General features: G+C 44.8%; 1 protein-coding gene across 3 annotated transcripts in view; it reads left to right on the top strand.

Moving 5' to 3' along the window:
• LOC106580977 (neurobeachin) overlaps positions 1–19257 on the top strand; it is a 344141-nt gene that overhangs the window by 120515 nt on the left and 204369 nt on the right. For all 3 annotated transcript variants that reach the window (XM_045703701.1, XM_045703700.1, XM_014162593.2), the window contains exons 8-13: positions 1241–1387; positions 5059–5256; positions 6629–6786; positions 12871–12979; positions 14353–14505; positions 15681–15849. In XM_045703701.1, the coding sequence (XP_045559657.1) occupies positions 1241–1387; positions 5059–5256; positions 6629–6786; positions 12871–12979; positions 14353–14505; positions 15681–15849 (934 nt within the window). The remainder of the gene's footprint in view (positions 1–1240; positions 1388–5058; positions 5257–6628; positions 6787–12870; positions 12980–14352; positions 14506–15680; positions 15850–19257) is intronic.

Genomic DNA, 19257 nt, shown 5'->3' with positions numbered 1-19257 from the left:
GGTGCTATCTACAGAGTTAGGGATGGTGCTATCTACAGAGTTAAGGATGGTGCTATCTACAGAGTTAGGGATGGTGCTATCTACAGAGTTAAGGATGGTGCTATCTACAGAGTTAAGGATGGTGCTATCTACAGAGTTAGGGATGGTGCTATCTGCAGAGTTAAGGATGGTGCTATCTACAGAGTTAGGGATGGTGCTATCTACAGAGTTAGGGATGGTGCTATCTACAGAGTTAAGGATGGTGCTATCTACAGAGTTAGGGATGGTACTATCTACAGAGTTAAGGATGGTGCTATCTACAGAGTTAAGGATGGTGCTATCTGCAGAGTTAAGGATGGTGCTATCTACAGAGTTAGGGATGGTGCTATCTACAGAGTTAAGGATGGTGCTATCTACAGAGTTAAGGATGGTGCTATCTACAGAGTTAGGGATGGTGCTATCTGCAGAGTTAAGGATGGTCCTATCTGCAGAGTTAGGGATGGTGCTATCTACAGAGTTAAGGATGGTGCTATCTGCAGAGTTAAGGATGGTGCTATCTGCAGAGTTAAGGATCGTCCTATCTGCAGAGTTAAGGATGGATGGGGTGTGTGTAGTGGATATTATTATAACACACGTCTACAAGGCAAGGGTTACACATACATGTTTATAAGGGCAGCCACACACACACTATGGGCTATGGTCAAAGGTAGTGCACTAAATACAGAGTAGGGTGCCATTTGGAATGCAGACCTAAGTGTCTGCCAGCCTTCCTTCGTCTCTGAGTGGCAATCTATTAGAGTCCCTGTAAATCATGCTCTCTCATAATTATCCTATTTGCCCATTCAGAAGCTGTCATCAGTTTTTTTGTCTGTTAATTGCTCTGATGCTCAGCTGTCTTTGAAGTTTGGATGATGTTGTAACCTCTCTGAGTCTGCTGGAGGATTTAAAAGACATGACCCTATCCTCTCATCTCTGTCTCAGTGTCTGTATAATGGCCCTAACCATTTCCCAGAGCCATATATAGTGAGAAAGTTTGGTCATTGTGGTTTATGTTTGAACGTTATAAGTATATCCCTCTTTTTGTCATTTTACAGAGCTATGATGAACCCTATTTTTCTCTCTCTGTGTCCCTGTACAACCCTGATCCTCTCCTCTCCCCTCTCTTTGTCTCCTCTCTCTCTCCGCCCTCTTTTGCTACAGACCTATGATAAACCCCCTGCTCTGTGTGCCTGTGTACTGACCCTCTCCTCTCCCTTTTCAGAGTTATGATAAGTGCTTCCTGGGTTCGTCAGAGACAGCTGATGCTAACAGGGTATTCTGTGGTCAGCTGGGGGCCATCTATGTGTTCTCTGAGGCTCTCAACCCAGCTCAGATATTTGCCATTCATCAGCTGGGAGCGGGCTATAAGGTATGTACTGGGCTGACTGAATTAGGTTACTGATAGGTTAGCTTAGGATAGGAATAACTTTAATGGCACATGCACAAAGCCTGCTACACATATCAATCTGTGAAATCAATGCTGCTTGCCACACTTTCCTGTTTCCCCTGCTACCTGGTGTCTCTATACAAAGTGCTTTGTTTGAATGTGTCATGTGTCCTAACACTGTATAGACTGAATGCACAGTGTTCTGTTCCCTGGCTGCCTCTGAAACTATGGTTTGGACTGTTGAACAGACCCAGACATACTTGAACGCTGTGTCTGTCGTTGATCCAGTGTAGGTTGGGACCATAGTTAGTCATAGCCTGTCTCATTCAGTCTGTCAGGAGACACCGACAGACAGGGCAGTCTAACAGGGTATAGGAGACACCGACAGACAGGGCAGTCTAACAGGGTATAGGAGACACCGACAGACAGGGCAGTCTAACAGGGTATAGGAGACACCGACAGACAGGGCAGTCTAACAGGGTATAGGAGACACCGACAGACAGGGCAGTCTAACAGGGTATAGGAGAAACCGACAGACAGGGCAGTCTAACAGGGTATAGGAGACACCGACAGACAGGGCAGTCTAACAGGGTATAGGAGACACCGACAGACAGGGCAGTCTAACAGGGTATAGGAGACACCGACAGACAGGGCAGTCTAACAGGGTATAGGAGACACCGACAGACAGGGCAGTCTAACAGGGTATAGGAGACACCGACAGACAGGGCAGTCTAACAGGGTATAGGAGACACCGACAGACAGGGCAGTCTAACAGGGAATAGGAGACACCGACAGACAGGGCAGTCTAACAGGGTATAGGAGACACCGACAGACAGGGCAGTCTAACAGGGTATAGGAGACACCGACAGACAGGGCAGTCTAACAGGGTATAGGAGACACCGACAGACAGGGCAGTCTAACAGGGTATAGGAGACACCGACAGACAGGGCAGTCTAACAGGGTATAGGAGACACCAACAGACTGGGCAGTCTAACAGGGTATAGGAGACACCAACAGACAGGGCAGTCTAACAGGGAATAGGAGACACCAACAGACAGGGCAGTTTAACAGGGAATAGGAGACACCGACAGACAGGGCAGTCTAACAGGGTATAGGAGACACCGACAGACAGGGGAGTCTAACAGGGTATAGGAGACACCGACAGACAGGGCAGTCTAACAGGGAATAGGAGACACCGACAGACAGGGCAGTCTAACAGGGTATAGGAGACACCAACAGACAGGGCAGTTTAACCTGTTAGGGACAGACGTTCTGCTAGCTGAATGCCTCACCAATATCCAATGGTATAGCGTGGCGCGAATTACAAATACCTAAAAAATGCAAAAACTTCAATTTTTCAAACATATGACTATTTTACACCATTTTAAAGACAAGACTCTCCTTTATCTAACCACATTGTCCAATTTCAAAAAGGCTTTACAACGAAAACAAAACATTAGATTATGTCAGGAGAGTACCCTCCCAAAAATAATCACACAGCCATTTTCAAAGCATGCATATATGTCACAAAAACCAAAACCACAGCTAAATGCAGCACTAACCTTTGATGATCTTCATCAGATGACACTCCTAGGACATTATGTTATACAATACATGCATGTTTTGTTCAATCAAGTTCATATTTATATCAAGAACCAGCTTTTTACATTAGCATGTTTTGTTCAGAACTAGCATACCCACCGCAAACCTCCGGTGAATTTACTAAATTACTCACGATTAACGTTGACAAAAAACATAACAATTATTTTAAGAATTATAGATACAGAACTCCTTTATGCAATCACGGTGTCAGATTTTAAAATAGCTTTTCGGTGAAAGCACATTTTGCAATATTCTGAGTAGATAGCCCGGCCATCACGGCTAGCTAATTTGACACCCTCCAAGTTTGGCCCTCACCAAAGTCAGATTTACTATAAGAAAAAATTGATTACCTTTGCTGTTCATCATCAGAATGCACTCCCAGGACTTCTACTTCAACAACAAATGTTGTTTTGGTTCGAAATAATCCATAGTTATATCCAAATAGCTCCGTTTTGTTCGTGCGTTCAAGTCACTATCCGAAGGGTGACGCGCCGGCGCGTTTCGTGACAAAAAAATTCAAAATATTCCATTACCGTACTTCGAAGCATGTCAAACGCTGTTTAAAATACATTTTTAAGCAATTTTTCTCATAAAATAGCGATAATATTCCAACCGCGCGACGTTGTATTCGTTCAAACACTGAAAGAAAAAAATGGAGTCGTCTCGTGCACGCGTGCGCCAGTGTCATTGTCCTCAGAAGGACCACTCACAAAAACCCCTGCTGTTTTTCGCCTAGAGACTGGAGAACTCTCATTCCACTTTCTGGCGCCTTCTGAGAGCCAATGAAAGCCTTAGAAAATGTCACGTTACAGCAGAGATGCTGTATTTTTGATAGAGATGCCCTAGAAGTAGAACAAATTGTCAGACAGGGCACTTCCTGTATAGAATCTTCTCAGGTTTTGGCCTGCCATATGAGTTCTGTTATACTCACAGACACCATTCAAACAGTTTTAGAAACTTTAGAGTGTTTTCTATCCAAATCTACTAATTATATGCATATTCTAGTTTCTGGGCAGGAGTAGTAACCAGATTAAATCGGGTACGTTTTTTATCAGGCCGTGAAAATACTGCCCCCTATCCCAAACAGGCTAACAGGGAATAGGAGACACCGACAGACAGGGCAGTCTAACAGGGTATAGGAGACACCGACAGACAGGGCAGTCTAACAGGGTATAGGAGACACCGACAGACAGGGCAGTCTAACAGGGTATAGGAGACACCGACAAACAGGGCAGTCTAACAGGGTATAGATGACACCCACTTCCGTTGTTGCTGGCTTTTATTAGTATGTCCTGTCTGCATGTAATAGTGGAGTTGTCAGAGAGCAGCTGGCTGTAGAGGCCTGCAGACTGAGCCTACTCTACCAGGCCCCAGGAGGTTGTTAACTAGCGGATATGGGATCATAATAGCCCCAGTGTGTGTCTGGTCTACTGAGCCTGGTACAGTGTATACTCTGCTTGTTATCTCAGCTATCTACATCTCTTCATGACAGAGAAGCTCCACTATTTCAGTTCAGTGTAGGTCTCATCTATTTCAGTGTAGGTCTCATCTCTCTCCATCTGAATCATCATGTCTGTAGCTAGAAGAGGGATGTGTCTCGCCTCTCATCACTCATCTATGTCTGTGGCCGTTCATTCATTATTCACTCCTCCGTTGAGAGGACATTCCTGATTTACTGATTAATAACATACCAATTGATGATGCATTGATTGATTCATTGAGCTCCTCTCTCACCTGCCATCCTTAATGTATTGGTTACATTAAGACTGAATGACTCTGTTATCGATCAGCAACATGTTCCATTAATATATAAATATGACACTACTGCTACTGCTGCTGAGGTATGGATGGCACCTCCAGTTTAGTAGAAGAATGAGCTGTCATGATACAATACCTTATCGCATCTCTCTTCTCTCTTCTCCCACTCTCTGTCTGTCCCTATCTCTCTCTCTCTCTGTCTTTCTTCCATCTCCCTTTCTCTTCTCCCTCTCTCTGTCGCTCTCCCTCTATCCCTCTCTCTGTCTGTCTCTCTATTCCTCCCCTCTCTGTAGAGTACGTTTAAGTTTAAGTCGGAGAGTGACATCCACCTGGCAGAGCACCATAAACAGGTCCTGTATGATGGGAAGCTGGCCAGCTCCATCTCCTTCACCTACAACGCCAAGGCTACAGATGCCCAGCTCTGCCTGGAGTCATCGCCCAAGGAGAACGCCTCCATCTTCGTCCACTCACCCCACGCCCTTATGCTACAGGTTAGTCTCACTACCTGTCCTTATCCAGGTACAGATGCTGTCAAATATATTGGCACCCTTGCACTTTACAATTTAGTGCAATGGAGCACAATTATCTGTTTTCTCTTTTTACAACTGATATAATTTTTACCCAAAAGTTTTTTCAATTTCAACTTATTTTACAAGAAATTGTGAATCGTGCAAGGGTGCCAATATATTTGACCGGTAACTGTAAGTCTCACCCCATGTCCTTATAAAACAGGTTAGTCTCACCCCATGTCATTATAAAACAGGTTAGTCTCACCCCATGTCCTTATAAAACAGGTTAGTCTCACCCCATGTCCTTAAAAAACAGGTTAGTCTCACCCCATGTCATTATAAAACAGGTTAGTCTCACCCCATGTCCTTATAAAACAGGTTAGTCTCACCCCATGTCCTTATAAAACAGGTTAGTCTCGCCCCATGTCCTTATAAAACAGGTTAGTCTCACCCCATGTTCTTATAAAACAGGTTAGTCTCACCCCATGTCCTTATAAAATAGGTTAGTCTCACCCCATGTCCTTAAAAAACAGGTTAGTCTCACCCCATGTCCTCATAAAACAGGTTAGTCTCGCCCCATGTTCGTATAAAACAGGTTAGTCTCACCCCATGTTCTTATAAAACCGGTTAGTCTCATCCCATGTCCTTATAAAACAGGTTAGTCTCACCCCATGTCCTTATAAAACAGGTTAGTCTCACCCCATGTTCTTATAAAACCGGTTAGTCTCACCCCATGTCCTTATAAAACAGGTTAGTCTCACCCCATGTCCTTATAAAACCGGTTAGTCTCACCCCATGTCCTTATAAAACAGGTTAGTCTCACCTCATGTCCTTATAAAACAGGTTAGTCTCACCCCATGTCCTTATAAAACAGGTTAGTCTCACCCCATGTTCTTATAAAACCGGTTAGTCTCACCCCATGTCCTTATAAAACCGGTTAGTCTCACCCCATGTCCTTATAAAACCGGTTAGTCTCACCCCATGTCCTTATAAAACCGGTTAGTCTCACCACATGTCCTTATAAAACCGGTTAGTCTCACCCCATGTCCTTATAAAACAGGTTAGTCTCACCCCATGTCCTTATAAAAGAGGTTAGTCTCACCCCATGTTCGTATAAAACAGGTTAGTCTCACTCCATGTCCTTATAAAACAGGTTAGTCTCACCCCATGTCCTTATAAAACAGGTTAGTCTCACCCCATGTCCTTAAAAAACAGGTTAGTCTCACCCCATGTCCTTATAAAACAGGTTAGTCTCACCCCATGTCCTTATAAAACAGGTTAGTCTCACCCCATGTCCTTTTAATATACGTCTAATGAAGTTACAGTAAACTAACACTGTATTGTTCCCTGGTAGGATGTGAAGGCCATAGTGACCCACTCCATCCACAGTGCCATCCACTCAATAGGAGGGATCCAGGTGCTGTTTCCTCTCTTCTCCCAGCTGGACTACCATCAACCCAATGCCCAGCACAACTACCAGCACCATGAGACCCAGTTGGAGACTACCGTCTGGTGAGTACAGGAAGTTTCTGACACCTTCAAGTAAGTGTCTGAGTCTTCTACTATGAGAATGTTGAGAATCAACTTTCTAATTTACCCCTTCCTGCTGATCCTTGTCCTGAAGGTCCAGTGTTGTCCTTATCAGAGCGCTCCACTGAGCCCTGTTCCAATCAGAGCTCAGCCATAATCCTGATTTAGCTCAGTGACAGAGACCACACTGGGGAGAAACACACACAGCAGCTCTGAGCCAGGCTCTGCTCCGCCTATGGCCCTCTATCTGGTGCAGCCAGGGCTAAGCCTACTGGGTAGTGTAGTCCCAGCCCTGCCCTGGGTTAAGCCTGATGGGTAGTGTTCCATCCCATACCAGCCCAGCCAAGCCAGCTAGTGAACTCTGAGTGACTGCCTATTCCAGTGAGTCTACCACTAAACTAACTGATGACTTAACCTTAACGCAGGGATGCAAAGTTAGGACCCAAACATATGATATGTGATGTGTGATTAACTCTACAATTAACTCTGTAAATTTAAGATTTCCAGATTGTCCTACTAAATTGTGAACGTAAATTAAATCAAACAGTTACTCTATAAATGAGGAATGCATTTACTCAAATCAACTAACAGATGTATTAGTCACGAATGAATTAACACTCAATTACAGTATACATGAAATACATTATACAGAATAAAAAAGGGTAAATGTCTTTCACAAATAAGACTTACGTGCTTATATGGGTCTTTTAGAATAACCTATGAGAGAATAAGTCTAATGTGTGTCTGTACACACATTGAGCTTGCAAACAAGGCCTCGTTGAACCAAAAGAGACTCTGGTCTTTTATCCTTGGTAAAACAGAAAATCACCTAAATTAACATTTCTTTGCCTTTTCTGGGGAAAAACAAAAGGAAGGACATCACAACTGGATTCTAATCTAATTATCAAACTCGTAAATGTTAGTGTAACGACAGGGCACCAGGAAGCTGCCCAGTAACCGAAAGGTTGCTGGGTCGAATCCAAGAGCTGACAAGGTAAAAATCTGTCGTTCTGCCCCTGAGCAAGGCAGTTAACCCCCCTTTCCCCGGGCGCCGAAGACGTGGATGTCGATTAAGGCAGCCCCCCGCACTTCTCTGATTCAGAGGGGTTAAATGCGAAAAACACATTTCAGTTGAAGGCGTTCAGTTATAAAACTGACTAGGTATCACCCTCCATTTTCCCTTTTATCTGATAAGTGATCAGTCAATCATACAATTCTGACCAGTCTTTCTGAAAAGACATCAATCAGAACATGTACAGTACAACAAGACAAATCAAACTGTTCAACTCTTTGAGCTCTCCAAACATGATAATAATACAAGGTCAGGTCCAATTTTAATCGCTTTCAACCTTGAGGGCAGAGGGAACCAAATGGCTTCTCCTGTACTTCATGGGAATGTCCTGCCCAGGGTTGAAGGTGCGAGCAAGGATGTACCTCACTCTTTGAAATGGTAAAACATGGTTATTTCTCTTGATTGAATAAACTACAGAACCAAATACAAACCCTCCAAACCAAAAAGGCCTGTGGTGTTGATGGTATCCTAAAGGAAATTATAAAATATACTGACAACAAATTCCAATTGGCTATACTTAAACTCTTTAACATCATCCTCAGCTCTGGCATCTTCCCCAATATTTGGAACCAAGGACTGATCACCCCAATCCACAAAAGTGGAGACAAATTTGACCCCAATAACTACCGGGGGATATGCGTCAACAGCAACCTTGGGAAAATCCTCTGCGTTATCATTAACAGCAGACTCGTACATTTCCTCAGTGAAAACAATGTACTGAGCAAATGTCAAATTAGCTTTTTACCAAATGATCATACGACAGACCATGTATTCACCCTGCACACCCTAATAGACTAACAAACAAACCAAAACAAAGGCAATTTCAAAAAAGCTTTTGACTCAATTTGGCATGAGGGTCTGCTATACAAATTGATGGGAAGCGGTGTTGGAGGTATAACATACAACATTATAAAATCCATGTACACAAACAACAAGTGTGCAGTTAAAATTGGCAAAAAACAGACACATTTCTTTCCACAGGGCTGTGGGGTGAGACAGGGATGCAGCTTGAGCCCCAACCTCTTCAACATATACAGTGCATTTGGAAAGTATTCAGACCCCTTCATTTTTTCCACAGGCTTATTCTAAAATGGGTTGAATAAAAATAATTCCAGATCAATCTACACACAATACCCCATAATGACAAAGTGAAAACAGGTTTTTAGAAATGTTTGCAAATGTAGCTCGAAGGAATTGTCCGTAGAACTCTGAGACAGGATTGTGTCGAGGTACAGATCTGGGGAAGGGTACCACATTTTTTTGGGCAGCATTGAAGGTCCCCAAGAACACAGTGGCCTCCATCATTGTTAAATGGAAGAAGTGCGGAACCACCAAGACTCTTCCTGGAGCTGGCTGCCCAGCCAAACTGAGCAATCGGGGGAGAAGGGCCTTGGTCAGGGAGGTGACCAAGAACCCGGTGGTCACTCTGACAGAGGTCCAGAGTTCTTCTGTGGAGATGGGAGAACTTTCCAGAAGGACAACCATCTCTGCATCCCTCCACCAATCAGGCCTTTATGGTAGAGTGGCCAGATGGAAGCCACTCCTCAGTAAAAGGCACATGACAGCCCACTTGGAGTTTGCCAAAAGGCGCCTAAAGCACTCTCAGACCATGAGAAACAAGATTCTCTGGTCTGATGAAACCAAGATTGAACTCTTTGGTCTGAATGTCAAGCGTCACGTCTGGAGGAAACCAGACACCGCTCATCACCTGGCAAATACCATCCCTACTGTGTCGCATGGTGGTGGCAGCATCATGCTGTGGGGATGTTTTTCAGCAGCAGGGACTGGGAGACTAGTCAGGATTGAGGGAAAGATGAACGGCGCAAAGTACAGAGAGATCCTTGATGAAAACCTGCCCCAGAGCCCTCAGGACCTCAGACTGGGGTGAAGGTTCCCCTTCCATCCGGACAACGACCCTAAGCACACAGCCAAGACAACGGAGGAGTGGCTTCGAGACAGATCTCTAAATGTTCTTGAGTGGCCCAGCCAGAGCCCGGACTTGAACCCGATCGAACATCTCTTCAGAGACCTGAAAATAGCTGTGCAGCAACGCTCCCCATCCAACCTGATAGAGCTTGAGAGGATCTGCAGAGAAGAATGTGAGAAACTCCCCAAATACAGGTGTGCCAAGTGTCATACATTGTAGTGTCATACATTTGCAAAAATTGCTACAAACCTGTTTTTTCTTTGTCATTATGGGGTATTGTGTGTAGATTGATGAGGGAAAAAACGATTTCATCCATTTTAGAATAAGGCTGTAACATAACAAAATGTGGAAAAAGTGATTCTACAACCACCTAAAAGGAAGAAATTCCCAAACCTTCCATAACAAAGCCATCACATACAGACAGATTAACCTAGAGAAGAGTCCCTTTAGACCCAACCAAAACATGACAAAAATATAATTACTTGATACTTTGGAAAGAATTTACCAATAAAACAGAGCAAAATGGAATGCTATTTGGCCCTAAACAGTGAGTACATAGTGGCAGAATACCTGACCACTGTGACTGACCCAAAAAATTAAGGAAAGCTTTGACTATGTACAGACTCAGTGAGCATAGCCTTGCTATTGAGAGAAGCTGCCGTAGGCAGACCTGGCTCTCAAGGGGGATACATAGTGAGTTGTCCAACTGAATGTATTCAACTGAAATGTGTCTTCCGCGTTTAACCCAACCCATCTGAATCAGAGAGGTGCGGGGGGCTGCCTTAATCGACATCCACGTCTTCGGTGCCCAGGAAACAGTGGGTTAACTGCCTTGCTTAGGGGCAGAACGACATATTTTTACCTTGTCAGCTCAGGGATTCAATCCAGCAACCTTCCAGTTACTGGCCCAATTCTCGAACCACTAGGCTACCTGCCGCCCCAAGAGAAGACAGGCCACTGTATGTGCACACTACCCACAGAATGAGGTGGAAACTGAGCTGCACTTTTTAATAACCTCCTGCCAAATGTATGACCATATTAGAGACACATACAGTATTTCCATCAGATTACACAGACCCACAAAGAATTCGAAAAACAAGTCCAATTTTGATAAACTCACATATCTGTTGAGTGAAATACCACAGTGTGCCATAACAGCAACACGATTTGTGAACTGTTGCCTCAAGAAAAGGGAAACCAATGAAGAACAAACATCAATGTAAATACAACCCATATTTATATTTATTTATTTCCCCCTTTTGTACTTTAACCATTTGCACATCGTTACAACACTGTACTGTATATAGACATAATATGACATTTGATATGTCTCTATTCCTTTGAAACTTTTGTGAGTGTAATGTTTACTGTTCATTTTTTATTGTTTATTTCACTTTTGTTTGTTATCTATTTCACTTGCTTTGGCAATGTAAACATATGTTTCCCATGCCAATAAAGCCTGTTGAATTGAATTGAATTAATGCCATTAATCGTGATTGACAACACAGTGTGCTGGCGCCAGACAGTTGCAGACGTAGTCTGTATCCAGAAGCTAAGAAGGTCATCATCTCTCCCCACTACACTGGCTCTTGTCCTGCTGTGTGCTCATCACTGTGTCCTTGTGATGTGTCTGGGCCTGGAGAGAGTCCCTCTGGAGGATGGGAGGAAAGCGGATTAGCGAGTGTCAGAGAGAGCCTCTGTCATACTGCCAAGACACAGTCACTCTGCCAGGACAGGCTTTAACTGAGGGACCCACTACGAAGACAGTAACTGACCCCAATGCAGCAGTAAACAGCTCCTCCACTTCTTCTCAGAGGACACCATGTCTTTAGGATTAGAGACTGATAAAAGGACTAGGAGATGGGCTGGGGCTACAATATGAGGTTTGGAGCAGGGGCTAGGAGATTAGGCTGGGGCTAGGAGAGAAGGCTGGGGCTAGGAGATGAGGCTGGGGCTAGGAGAGGCTGGGGCTAGGAGAGAAGGCTGGGGCTAGGAGATGAGGCTGGGGTTGGGGCTAGGAAAGAAGGCTGGGGCTAGGAGATGAGGCTGGGGCTAGGAGAGAAGGCTGGGGCTAGGAGAGAAGGCTGGGGCTAGGAGGTGAGGCTTGAACTAGGAGATGAGACTGGGGCTAGGAGAGAAGGCTGGGGCTAGGAGATCAGGCTGGGAGCTGGGGATAGGAGAGAAGGCTGGGGCTAGGAGAGAAGGCTGGGGCTAGGAGATGAGGCTTGAACTAGGAGATGAGGCTGGGGCTAGGAGAGAAGGCTGGGGCTAGGAGATCAGGCTGGGAGCTGGGGATAGGAGAGAAGGCTGGGGCTAGGAGATGAGGCTAGGAACTGGGGCTAGGAGGTGAGTCTGGGGCTAGGAGATGAGGCAGGGAGCTGGGGCTCCCTGCCTCAGGTTGTGTCCAAAATGGCATCCTATTCCCAACATAGTGCACTTCTTTTGACCAGAGCCCTATGGGGCCTTTTTGGATGCAGACAGACTGTCCTGTAGCATCCTGACATCTATCCATCAGAGCCCAGCAGAGCCCAGATCTCAGGGCCAGGAACAGGTGGCTGTAACAGGGGCCAGACGGGGGAAGCACTTTATCCCTCTCTCTCTCTCTCTCTCAATACATCATACACTGTACCTCAAATAGCCCCAGAGATGAGTCTGGGGCTAGGAGATGAGTCTGGGGCTAGGATATGAGGCTGGGAGCTGGGGGGTTAGGATATACAGTCTAGCTGATTGCTGACTTCCTCAGAAGATGACCTTGAATTAGCCTATCCTCTGTCTGTCCCTCTGTCTCTCTGTCTATCTCCAATTCTGCTGCTGCCTTATATAATTTTTCCTTTCGACTACCTGACTGGTAAGATATCAGAGGAACAAGGTTCGCCTATAGATGGTACAGGAAAATCTACACTACTGAGACACAGACAGCCCCAGGACCACCATACTGTATGATATAATGATGGTATTGCATCATAGAGGAGCAATTTATCTACGTTTGACATTTTATGTACGCACTCCTGCACACCTCCTGATGTGTGTCCATATCCTTCTAAACCTGTGTGTATGTGTGTTCCAGTGCCACCCTCCTGGTGTTCCTGGTTGACCTGTTGAAGAGCTCGGTGGCGATGCAGGAACAGATGCTGGGAGGGAAAGGATTCCTTGTAATCGGGTTTCTGCTGGAGAAGGTAGAAACTCTAACCTAAACCCTAATGCACACTGGAGATAAGGCATGGACTCTGTCATCTTCCATAGTTTTGAATGTATGTACTGCTTTGCTTTGATGTTGTGTCTATATGGGTTTTTAATGATCCAATCATTTCAATCAATCAATCAATCAAAATCAATCAATTAAATCAATACATCATACACTGTACCTCAAATAGCACGCTATTCCCCATATAGTGCACTACATTTTACCAAATCTACAGGGTTTGGTTTGACCTAATAGGGCTCTGGTCAAAAGGTAGTGCACTATATAGGGAGTAGAGTGCAATTTAAGTTTACCCGTTCTTACTTTCTATGGTGTGCCAGGCAACAGCTGATGACAGTTATTTGTAGATTGATATCTTTCAACCAATGTCCCTTAATGCTCTGTAGTTCAAAAGCCTCTTTACTCCTCACTCTCAGTCAAAGGATATCAGAAAAGGACCAGAAATAGATCCATGGTTCTGAAACAGACAGGGACACGACAGGGCATCAGCCAGTCAGACGGACTCTGTAATGCTGTTTGAAACATGGAGCCCAGTAGCTCTCGGACTGATAAGATCAAACTACAGATCAAAGAACAGAGCAGAGAGACACAGAGGTGAGGAAGAGATTTGAGAATCCACTTTGTGTTTTGAAGGGTATGTAGTGTCACTGCTTCCCCAGCCAGCCGCTGTCAGGTTGTGTCCAAAATGGCATCCTATTCCCAACATAGTGCACTTCTTTTGACCAGAGCCCTATGGGGCCTTTTTGGATGCAGACAGACTGTCCTGTAGCATCCTGACATCTATCCATCAGAGCCCAGCAGAGCCCAGATCTCAGGGCCAGGAACAGGTGGCTGTAACAGGGGCCAGACGGGGGAAGCACTTTATCCCTCTCTCTTTCTCTCTCTCTCTCTCTCTCTCTCTCTCTCTCTCTCTCTCTCTCTCTCGTCCCTCTCTGTCTCTGTCTCTCTCTCTTTCTCTCCTCTCCCTCCCGCTGCCAACGCTCTCACACTCACACCATCCTACCATCTGGTTTAGATCTGTTTATACCACAGCTAGAATATTAGGAGAGACTACCTGTACCTGGTCGGGAGACATTTTGACAGAAAGACAGACAACAATAATAACAGAAAGACTCCTGGATGCTCAGTCAAATGCTCTCAAACTTTGCTTGTTTGGTGAAATGTCTATACATCCCAGTTGATTACTTCAAAATGGTGAAACTCCTCAATGGCACTGCCCATGCTAAAACAGGCAAGTGAACCCTCTATTCAAATCTATGGTTGGCTTATATGTTATTGATTGATTGGTTGACTTGGTTGATTGATTGATTGAGTATCCAGTGGTCTGACCATTGCCTGTGCCCCCAGTCCTCCAGGGTCCACATCACGCGTGCGGTCCTGGAGCAGTTCCTGTCCTTCGCTAAGTACCTGGATGGGTTAAGCCATGGAGCGCCGCTCCTCAAACAGCTCTGTGACCACATCCTGTTCAACGCAGCCATCTGGATACACACCCCCGCCAAGGTAAGCCCTGCCCGATACCCCCGCCATAGTAAGCTCCATCCCCACACCCCCACCCAATCTGGTTCCACTGGGTCCAGGTAGCTCCATGGTAACCCACCTGAGTTCTGACTCACTGAAGACTGTTTAGAGCATTACTCACTTCTACCATGATCCATTATGTAACACAACAGGGTCCTGATATTAGTGGATATTTTCTCCTCTGTATTGAAGACTGTACCACTGACTCAGGTTTACTGCCAGCTGTCACAATCAGCTCCTCAACCCTGAGAAGTATTGAAAGTTAAAGAGTGAAAACACATAATTACCCGTGGAGAAGTGGATGAGGCGGATCAGAGGAGCTGTGTTGTGTGGAGAATCCATTCTCCTCACTGACACCACCGCTGGTGGCTCTTATGAATAAATGCACAACAGTTGAGGGGAAATGTCTCAGGAGTTGTGGTTGAGAGAGTCTCTGGAGGCCATCCTCAGACCCCCACACACACTCCTCTCACATGGAGCAGAGAGAGAGAGAGAGAGAGAGATTGTTGTTACTGTTGTCCCGTGGACAATATTGATTATCATTATTTTAATTATGTTAATATTGTAAATCTCCAAAGTAAACTTTGGTAATATGTACAATGTTAAGTCATGCCAATAAGAGAGAGAGAGAGAGAGAGAGAGAGAGAGAGAGAGAGACAGAGAGAGAGAGACAGAGAGAGAACTGGGTTGGAGCACTTTTAGATACCTCCTCTCCGTTAGATGGAATAAAAGCTGTAGAGGGACTGTGTAGGATTATTGTCCAGTCTATTGGTAATTACAGAGGCTGTATTAATGAGCCTGAACAGAGCAGAGCGGAGAGATGGAGAGAGAGGAGAGGGGGGTGATGAGAGGAGGCTATTATAGTGTGTTCTAATGGAGTGTGATGTATGGTGTATGGTGTATGGTGTATGGTGAGGCACAGCGGCCTGTCTCGCTCTCTGTTCTACACCTGCATGGAGGGTGATGGGCTCAGCTCAGCTTGAACCTCTTTAACTCACTTCACAGCCTTAATTTAATACCTTGAGCAGCCTGGAGTGGGTTATGAATGATTATACCTGATAGCGATATTCATGTAGAATCACTGGGTATAGGTTAATGGTTTGTTTGTGTGTGTGTGTATGTGCGCGCATTCATGCGTGTGTGTACTCTCCCCTCAGGTCCAGCTCTCTCTGTACACATACCTGTCTGCAGAGTTTATCGGCACGGCAACCATCTACAACACCATCCGTCGTATTGGGACTGTGCTGCAGCTGATGCACAGTCTGAAGTACTACTACTGGACCTGCAACCCTGAGGCCAGCAGTGGCATTACACCTAAAGGACTGGGTAAACACACACACCACACACTACTCACACACCCAAGGTCCAGAGATGACAGGCATCTCCTCTCTGTGTAGTAACAGGCTGCCATGAGGCGGCTGTCTGCTGTGTTGGAAGTCAAAATCCCCTTGAACTGTCATGTCATCTTTCTCTCTCAGCTTTTCTCTCTGAAACTATTCAGAAGGCTCAGAGGCCCAGGTTCTGGTACAGACCTACACTATATGGTTGGAAGCAGTACTGTATATATCCTACAGGTCAGCTTAGAACAGTGCTGATGAACCTGGTCTTTGTCTCAAATGGCATCCTATAGGGCTCCAGGCAAAAGTAGTGCACTATGTAAGGAATAGGGTGCCATTTGGACGTAACCACAGGAGAGAAGTGCAGTTTATTCCACAGAGGAAGTAGATGTGTATTAACTGTATAATGAATAGTTGATGCAGCAGCTTAGCCTCTATTGACAGAGTTCACATGGTTAATGATTTCTCATGAAGCCCAGAAAACAGCAAACACCATGACCATTAATCAGCAGTAGGCTGGAGAACGTTGCCAGAGCTACAGACCAGTCCTATTTGAAATATTGAGCAGATCTACAATACAGATCTATGTGAAGTAGGATACTGAGTGTGTTTGTCTGTGGTAGCGGGAGTTATATATAGACAGCTCTGGAACGTCCTGCTGCATTTCTATTCTGATCTGGGGAAGGGTTTGGACATTCTGGGCAGTTTTGTTTTTCTGTTTTTACTGATGTTGATGAATAATAGATATTGTGTTATAGATTGCTTGTTTTGGTTGTTCTTACTAACGTCATGGCCTGTTTTGCTTTAGTATGTGTTGCAAAAACAGTGAGACAAACAATACTAGTGTATAAAATATTTGTTGAAGAAGTTCGTAGCCATGTTCTGTTTGTTGAGGTTCGTAGCCATGTTCTGTTTGTTGAGGTTAGTAGCCATGTTCTGTTTGTTGAGGTTAGTAGCCATGTTCTGTTTGTTGAGGTTCGTAGCCATGTTCTGTTTGTTGAGGTTAGTAGCCATGTTCTGTTTGTTGAGGGTCGTAGCCATGTTCTGTTTGTTGAGGGTCGTAGCCATGTTCTGTTTGTTGAGGTTAGTAGCCATGTTCTGTTTGTTGAGGTTCGTAGCCATGTTCTGTTTGTTGAGGTTCGTAGCCATGTTCTGTTTGTTGAGGTTAGTAGCCATGTTCTGTTTGTTGAGGTTCGTAGCCATGTTCTGTTTGTTGAGGTTCGTAGCCATGTTCTGTTTGTTGAGGGTCGTAGCCATGTTCTGTTTGTTGAGGTTCGTAGCCATGTTCTGTTTGTTGAGGTTCGTAGCCATGTTCTGTTTGTTGAGGTTCGTAGCCATGTTCTGTTTGTTGAGGTTCGTAGCCATGTTCTGTTTGTTGAGGTTCGTAGCCATGTTCTGTTTGTTGAGGTTCGTAGCCATGTTCTGTTTGTTGAGGTTAGTAGCCATGTTCTGTTTGTTGAGGTTAGTAGCCATGTTCTGTTTGTTGAGGTTAGTAGCCATGTTCTGTTTGTTGAGGTTCGTAGCCATGTTCTGTTTGTTGAGGTTCGTAGCCATGTTCTGTTTGTTGAGATTCGTAGCCATGTTCTGTTTGTTGAGGTTCGTAGCCATGTTCTGTTTGTTGAGGTTCGTAGCCATGTTCTGTTTGTTGAGGTTCATAGCCATGTTCTGTTTGTTGAGGTTAGTAGCCATGTTCTGTTTGTTGAGGTTAGTAGCCATGTTCTGTTTGTTGAGGTTAGTAGCCATGTTCTGTTTGTTGAGGTTCGTAGCCATGTTCTGTTTGTTGAGGTTAGTAGCCATGTTCTGTTTGTTGAGGTTCGTAGCCATGTTCTGTTTGTTGAGGTTAGTAGCCATGTTTGTTGAGGTTAGAACCTGGAGGTTACGTTATGATCCTTCTATTTCCATTAGACCTGGTTTTCCTGTGTCTCAGAGCACTGTGGTGTTGCCTGTAGATAGGGAGAGAGGGAATAGGAGGGAGAGGGAGAGAGATAAAGGGAAAGGGAGATAGGGAGAGAGCTAGTAGATAATCAAGTGTTCAATTATAAGAACAAAGAGATGGTGGTTGGAACGGAGCTGCAGCTGCAGGTACACTCTGGCTACATCCCAAATGGCACCCTATTCCCTATATAGTCCACTACTTTTGACCAGGGCCCTTAGGTCAAAAGTAGTGGACTATGTAGGGAATGTAGGTAATAAGGTGCCATTTGGGACACAGACACACTTTGTCTCTGGAAATGTTGTTGCTGGTTTCTCTGGGAGTCTGTAAATAGAGAGCCATCAAATTAAACCAATGCATCAACCTCTCACACAGAGCCACTGCAGTGCAGTCTCAATTTTTCTCAATCCCTAACATGCGCCCGCACACACACAATCTCTCTCTCTCTCTCGCCCTCGCACTCTCTCTCTCGTTCTCGCTCTCTTGCTCTGTCTCTCTCTGAGTTATTCTGTTAGACACACAGTCTGTTGGTCCTGCTCCTCTTATGTAGTCACATCCTCTGAAGTCATTTCTAATTTCAGGTCACACTCCCAGAGTCTGGAACTGATCCATTTGGATAAGAGCTGTAACAATATTTTCTAAATTCCAAATGGCACCCTATTCCCTACATAGTGCACTACTTTGACCAGAGCCCTATGGGGCACTATAAGGATTAGGGTGCCATTTTGGACACAGACAATTTTGTCTCATCTTGCACATAGCTGAGAACCTGTGTATACCCACAGTGAAAACATAGAGTATTGATCAACCCTGTGAAATATTATCCAAAGCTATTACTGCCTGCTTTATCTGAACCAAGCCAAGGGTGAAAGTAAAATTAGTTCAATTTCCTAAGTCTCTATAATAGGATGTTGTGTAGGAAGCACACTGTCATGATTGCTATGGATTAATTACCAGTCGAGTCACACTGACTCACTGTAACGAGGAGGAGAAAGTGGATTTCTGCATTAATAACACAAACATAAATCATTTATCGATAAAGTGAACCTTATCCTCCTCCTGCCCAATATGCTCAGGGCAGGTTTACTGAACTAACCAATGAGAGCCTGAGGATCAACAGTCCATGAATGTAATTGGTTGTGATGAAGTTGGATGCAGCATGTGGATGCAGCTGTGTTGTTAAGGATGCTGTTATGGAGCGACTTGTTCTGTCCCTGTACTGTGTTCTCAGATGGCTTCTATTAATCAGTCTGACAAGGAGCTGAGGGAGCCTGTGTTGAAGGGGTTCCATTGATTTCTGAGGGGAAACAGGACAGTCAGATGTTGTGTTACATTGTGTCTGACAGCAGAGGACTATCCTCACTCTGGGAGATACATTCTCATATGTCTTGTGTAAATGAAAGCTTGGTGTTATTGATCTCTCTGTGGCAGAAACCTGTCCACGTACACTATATGTAGAACAGT

This window comes from Salmo salar, chromosome ssa20 (genome assembly GCF_905237065.1).
Source record: "Salmo salar chromosome ssa20, Ssal_v3.1, whole genome shotgun sequence".
NCBI lineage: Eukaryota > Metazoa > Chordata > Actinopteri > Salmoniformes > Salmonidae > Salmo > Salmo salar.
Note: the sequence above shows the minus strand (reverse complement) of the source record. Positions and strands in the feature narration are given on the sequence as shown.